General features: G+C 33.4%; 1 protein-coding gene across 14 annotated transcripts in view; it reads right to left on the bottom strand.

Moving 5' to 3' along the window:
- Positions 1-7,326, bottom strand: part of SCAI (suppressor of cancer cell invasion) — a 110,316-nt gene continuing 102,990 nt past the window's right edge. For 7 of the 14 annotated variants that reach the window (XR_014081824.1, XM_081588625.1, XM_081588624.1 and 4 more), the window contains one exon: positions 1-169. Coding sequence is in view for 6 of the 14 variants with exons in the window: in XM_081588625.1 (XP_081444751.1) it covers positions 23-169 (147 nt within the window). In the remaining 8 variants the exon portion in view is untranslated. Of the gene's footprint in view, positions 170-6,610; positions 6,781-7,326 lie in introns of all 14 variants that reach the window. The other 7 variants (XR_014081823.1, XR_014081821.1, XR_014081826.1 and 4 more) reach the window with 2 other exon arrangements.

The raw sequence follows: 7,326 nt of genomic DNA, 5'->3' as shown, positions 1-7,326 counted from the left end.
TTTCAACAAGAGGATTTTTGCTTTAATAGTCGTCTATGGTATTCTCAAGGAACACGTTTCGCACATCCAGAATGGATGCTAATTCCAAAATGTGCTTCTGGAGATGAGGGTTCTCCACTGTTTCATCCCTTGGCAGTTGTGGATATGATTCTGGGTAATTCCGTGTTTCCTGGGAAACAAATAAGAGAAAAGTCAAGTTACATAGTTTGAGGAAAGAAAATTTTACACATTAATATTACTGTTAACATTAATTATACATGTTAATATTACTGTACACGTGTTAATATTACTGTTAACATACTGTTTAACAGTATTTAAGGAGTAACTTAATATATATTTTTCTCCTCCATATCAGTAATATTTTTGTTGAGTATACAAAATTGCCGACATTTGACCATTTTGACCCTAGAAAAACAATAATTTCTTATAGTTCAACCCAATATTTTCATTTAGTGAGTTATTTCACAAGTATTTAATGGGACCTATCATTTCTATGTTATATTATGGAAACCACATAATTCCTACTTGCTGAGGGGCAGAAATGCTAGCATATATAGAATTTAAACAAGTATTTATTTAATGAATAAATAACTGAATGTTATAGTGGAAATCTGAATGAGAGAAAAGACATGAGAAACCTTGAAAAGGTCAAATTAATGGACCTCTGCATTTTAATTATAGGAGAAGGAGGAGTCAAAAATGACTAAGATTTCAGGAAAGGATGACTCGAAGGAAGAGTTGAGAGCTACTCATAGAGAAAAAGAGATGTAAAGAAGGAGATACTTTGGGGATAGTATATAACTTTCAGGTTTTAGGTATATTTTATTTAAGGTAACGGGCCATACAAAGAGAACTGCCCATCAACCAGAATTTGAAAATTCAGGGCTGTATCTCAGAAGACAGGTTTGAGCAGTCTGTCATACTATTTTTATATACTATTCTATATGCATATCTATTGTTCCATACACATATATATTATTCCATATGCACATATATGTATGCATATACTATATGCATATATAATAAACACACTGATATACTCTGTACAAAGATAAATATTAAAGCTATGAAAATGGCTGGGATTTCTAAGCATATTAGCAAAGAGAGTGAAAAAGAGAGTCCCTGGAAAGAGAGATGAAAGATCATGGGGAAAAAAAAAGGACAGAAAAGGACCAATGTAGTTTTTGTAACTACATGGAAGCAAAAGGAAATAATTTCAAGAATCAAGTGATTCTCACTTGGAAATTCTTCTTGATTTGGTACTTTCTATAGCCTACAATTTTGTCAAACATTTAAAATTTACTGAAAAACTGAATAACTACTTTTCTATACATCTAATATGATAGTCCACATATTCTAATGTCATTTATATTTCTCTTCTAAAGGTAGGCATCAGTAATTACATATTACAGAGACCAAATTTTCATTTTACCACACTAAATACTATGAGGAGTAACAATAATGAAAAGTTCAAAATTCCTAAAAAAAAAAAACAAACCCAAAAAACAATAAAACTAGGAACTGGTAGGGGGTTACTATACTCTGAACAGTTCTCTCAGCTCGCACAAGGCTCAGGCACATCTAAATTCTGACCACACACCTCTAGAGTGGAGAATATGTATTAAAACAGGGATATATGAAAGAGACCGCAGAGAAATATTAGGCTGAAATAAGCCTGCACCTGTATGCTAAACATCACTTTACTAAAGCTCCCCTTAAAAAGCTTAAAAACAAGCCATGGAAACATCAAAGAAATGTTCAAGTAATTTAACTTCTGCCAGAACCAAAGCCCAACACTCTTTAAAGAAAAAGACAAAATCCAGAATTCAACACTAGAAAATTTACAGCACTCTCAGTTTAACAAAAATTACTGAACATACAAAGAATTATAAATATGAGACTCCTAATTAAAAAAACAATAAAAACAAACCTATAAATGATAGAGAATACAGTATTAGTAGGTAAAAACTTTAGCTATCCTCATTCATTTAGAGAATAAAAGAAAAGATAAATATGAGGCAGAGAAAAATGGAAAATATTGTAAGAACCACAAAGAACTAGAGATGAGAAAAATATAATCCCTGAAATGAAAAACTCAAGGGTTAGAGGATTAATAGCATATTAGTTACTGCAGAAGAAAACATCAGTAAAGTTGAAGACCACAGCAGAAACTTAGAGAGAAAATAGACATTTTTTAAAAAATGAAAAGCATCTAAATAAACCTGCTTTCACTTTAAAAAAGAAAAACTGAAGAGAAAATCAGAACCTGAAGGACAATATTAGGTCATTTGACATGTATGTAATTGATATTCCAGAAAGAAAGAGAGGAGTGAAGAAAAAATGTTTGACTAAATTATGGCTGAAAATATTTCAAATATCTAAATAGGTTGATATTTAGATAGCTTCAAGATGCTAAACAAACCCCAAGCAGGAAGAAAACAACAAAGAAATGCATATCCAGGTAGTACATCATAATCAAACTGTAGGAGACTAATATAAAACCTTAAAAATAGCCAGAGGAAAATACACATTACACGTTGCAATAAAAGAACAATTATTCAGAAAATCAGTAAGGATATAAATAACTCGAATAACATAAACCAATGTGATCTGACAGATATTTATAGAACTCCTCATACAACAGTAGCAGCATATATATTCATTTCAAGTGTCCCTAGGGAGGTGATTGGGTACTTCACTGGCAGTCCACTGGTTAAGACTCTGCTTCCAGTGCAGGGGCCATGGGTTTCATACCTGGTCAGGGAACTAAGATTGCACATGCCGTGCAGCCAAAAAAAAATAGGTGCTTGCATTAGAAGAGAAAAAAGGTTTTGGATCTAAGTTTTAAAACACAGAAATTAAAAGAGCAAATTAAAATCAAAGTAATCAAAAAGAAGAAAACTTATAAAGTATTAATAGAAATAAATTAAACAGAAAAGAGACAAATAATAGTAAAAAAAAATCAATGAAAGCAAAAGCTCTTTATTTGCAAAGATCATTAAAATTAAAAATCCTTTAGCTAGGCTGAAAAAGAGAAAAGAAACTTAAGAAACATTACCAATACAAGGCATGAAAGATCACTGGAGAACCTACAGAAACTAAAAGGATAATAAAATATTACCAAAAACTTTTTGGCAATAAACTAGACAAATGACTTGCAAGACACAAGAGATTAAAATTGACTATGAAGAAAAGAGAAAACATGTAGTCTTTGAAATTGAATTCATAATTTAAAACATTCCCCAAAAGAAAACTCCAGATCCAGATGGTTTTACTGATGAATTCTATCAATCGTTCAAGGAAGAAATAATGTCAGTCACAAACTGTTTAAGAAAGACAAGAGAATGAAACACATCCCAACCTAATTTATGAAGTCAGCACTATCTTGATAACAAAATCACATTAAGACATCACAGGAAAAGAAAATTAAATACCATAATTATTCATAAAAACAGACACAAAAATCCACAATGAAGTATTACCGAATTGAATCCAGCAACGCAAAAGGATAACACATGACCACAAAATACGTTTAGCACAGATATACAATGCTGATTACTGTTAGAAAATCAATCAATGCTATTCACTATGTTAACAGAATTAATATATATCAGAGTAATGCAGAAAAAAGTATCTGACAACCTTTCATACCCATTCCTGGTAAAAAAACAAAAAAATTCTCAGCAGTAGGAATAGAAGTGGAAAGAGTGACAGATTTTCTCCGGCTCCAAAATCACTGCAGATGGTGACTGCAGCCATGAAATTAAAAGATGCTTATTCCTTGGAAGAAAAGCTATGACAAACCTAGACAGTATATTAAAAAGCAGAGACATCACTTTGCAAACAAAGGTCCATATCGTCAAAACTATGGTTTTTCCAGTAGTCGTGTATGGATGTGAGAGTTGAGCCATAAAGAAGGCTGAGCGTCAAAGAAATGATGCTTTTGAATTGTGCTGGAGAAGACTCTTGAGAGTCCCTTGGACAGCAAAGAGATCAAATCTGTCAATACTAAAGGAAATCAGCCCTGAATATTCATTTGAAGGACTGATCCTGAAGCTGAAGCTCCAATACTTTGGCCACCTGATCCAAAGAGCTGACTCATTGGAAAAGACCCTGATGCTGGGAAAGACTCAGGGCAGGAGGAAAATAGGAAGACCAAGATTGGATGGCATCACCAACTCAATGGACATGAGTTTGAGCCAACTCTGGGAGACAGTGTAGGACAGGGAAGCCTGGCGTGCTGCAGTCCACCGGGTTGCAAAGAGTCAGATATGACTTAGCGACTAAACAACAACAGTCAATCTGAAAAAGGATATCTATGAAAAACTAACAGTTAACATTATAATTTATGATAAATGATTAATCTTCCCTTAAAATCAAGAACAATGCAAAGCTAATCATTCTCATTACTTCTATTAACCATTTTGCTGTAACACTGAAATAAATAAAGCACATGTATACGTAAAATAAAACACAAACAGACTGGAAAGGAAGAAGTAAAACTGCTTTTGTCTGAAGATGACATGATCATGTACATAAAAAAATCTTAAGGAATATATTAATACTTCAATTTAGCAAGACTCAGGATACAAGGTTAATTTACAAGACATCAGTATGTCTATGTCTTAGCAACAAAAATTGGAAAATGAAATAAAATATACAATTCTACTTACAAATCATCCCAAAATTTAAAATACTTCAGAATAAATTTAATGAGACACATGTAAGACCTGTATGATAAGACCCACAAAATATTGCTGAGAAACTAAAGAAGACCTAAATAAATAGGGAGATATACCATATTAATTAACTAGAAGACTTAGTATTATTAAAATACAACTCTCCACAGATTGAGTACATAGATTAAATGCAATCTCAGTCAAAATGTAAAGTTGATGCTAAAATTCACATAGAGATGAAAAGGATCTAGAACTATTAAAACACGCAAGGCATTTTGGTAGTAGGACTTACAATATAAGGATTTCAGCACTAACTATAAAGATGCAATTATCAAGGAAGTAGCATATTGGAGAAAAAAATGCTAGTGGTCAATGGAACAGAATTTAGAATCTAGAAATAAAGCTATACATACATGGTTGAATGATTTTCAAAAAACAACAAAATTAACTCAATGAAAAATGGATAATCTTTTCAACAAGGGACACTAGAATAACTCCACATGCATACTGAAAAAAAATTTTAACACTTAGTTCACATTGTAAACAAAAGTTAACTCAGAACTAAATATAAAAGCTAAGACTATAAAACTCCTAGAAAACACAGGAGAAAAATCTTGGTGACTTGGAGCTAGGCAGAGATTTCTTAGATAAAACACACCAGAAAAGAAAAAAAAAAAGAACAGTTCAAATTTCAACAGAATTTTAAAAGTTTGGTCTTCAAAAGCCACTGTTAAGAAAACAAAAAGGCAAGCCACAGAATAGGATAAAATATAACTAATAAGCACCTGTAAAGATGTCCAATATCCTCATTCATCAGTGAAATGCAAGTGTAAACTACACTGAGATACCACTGTAAATCCACCAAACTGGTTAAAATTTAAGACTGACCAGAAAGAGAAAAACAAGTATCATATACTAATGCATATACATGGAATCTAGAAAGATGGTACTGATGAATCTATCTGCAGAGCAGCAAAGGAGACACAGACATCGAGAACAGACTTATGGTCAATTCTGGGTGGGGAAGGAAGGAGAGGGAGGGGATGTATGGAGAGAGTAACATGGAAACATCCATTACCATATGTAAAACAGACAGCCAATGGGAATTTGCTCTTTGACTCAGGGTTTTCAAACCTGGCTGGGTAACAACCTAGAGGAGTGGGATTGGGAGGGATGTTCAAGTGGAAGGGGACATGAGAAAACCTATTGCTGATTCATGTTGATGTTTGGCAGAAACCAACACAATACTGTAAAGCAATCATCCTTCAATTAACAATAAATAAATTTAAAAAAAATTTAAGACTAAAAAAAAAAATTTAAGACTGACAACATCATGTGTTGGCAAGGGTGCAGAGCAACTTTCATATGCAGTTGCTGGGAAAAGAAAATGATACAGCTAGTTTGAGGAAAAGGTCTGGCAGTTTCTTATAAAACTAAAGACATACATATCCTATGACCAAGAAAATTCAAAACAGAAGTCTTTGGAAAAAAGATCTGTATGGGAATGTTCATGGCCACTTTATCTATAAAAGTCAAAAGTTTAAATCCGCCCAAGTATTCATCTAAAAGAGAAGGCTTAAATAAACTGTGACATATTCAGAACGTGGAACTACTCAAAAGAATGAGTTACTTCTGCATGAAACAACACAGATGAATCTTAAGAATACACTTGATCAAAGAAGGTTTATATAGTGTAATTCAGGTACACTGTGTAAATAGCTGACACTAATCTGAAATGAAAATAATAAAAACAGCATTGCCTCTGGAATAACGGGTAGCAGGCTAACTAGAAAGGGATACGGAGAAAGTTTTCTGGAATGATGCTATGCTGTAAAACTTGACTGAGGTTTGAATTACAAAGGTGTATGTATTTTAAAAAATTTATTTATTTTTACTGCAGTCCCAAGATATATGTATTTGTTAAAACTCACCTAATGGTACACTTTAGTTCTGTGTATTTCATTATATGTAAACTTTACATTAAAAAAAGAAGTAAAAAAATAAATACATAACTATAAAATCCAGTTATTTATTTTCATGATGAAGAGTTGAGGAGTAAAGTCCACAGTTTACTTCAAAATGCATCAAAAACTGAGATGTACTGATGAATGAAAAAAGAGATTGACAAATGTTACACGTTAATAGTTACATGACCACACAGAAACCAAACTGCTTAGAGCAAAACAGACCACAGTCTTGAACACACTCTTCATAAAGAACACATATGAAAAGTTGTTCGACCTTAACAGTCATCCCAGAAATGACACCTGGAACCACAAGGACCTACTACTTAACACCCACCATATTCACATGAAACATAAGGAATAACAGCAACAGGTGTTAGCAAGGATTGCTGTTGTTTAGTAGCTCAGTCGTGTCTGACTCTTTGCAACCCCACGGACTGCAGAACACCAGGCTTCCCTGTCCTTCACCATCTCCTGGAGCTTGCTCAAACTCATGTCCACTGAGTTGGTGATGCCATTCAACCATCTCTTCCTCTGTCGTCCCCTTCTCCTTCTGCCTTCAGTCTTTCCCAGCATCAGGGTCTCTTCCAGTGAGTTGGCTCTTGGTATCAGGTGGCCAGTTTTGGAGCTTAAGCTTCAGCATTAGTCCTTTGAATGAACAGTCAGGGTTGATTTCCTTTAGG

This window comes from Giraffa tippelskirchi, chromosome 4, assembly GCF_054371585.1.
Source record: "Giraffa tippelskirchi isolate mGirTip1 chromosome 4, T2T-mGirTip1v1.2.pri, whole genome shotgun sequence".
In the NCBI taxonomy this organism is placed as follows: domain Eukaryota; kingdom Metazoa; phylum Chordata; class Mammalia; order Artiodactyla; family Giraffidae; genus Giraffa; species Giraffa tippelskirchi.
This window is presented reverse-complemented; position numbering and strand designations above follow the sequence as displayed.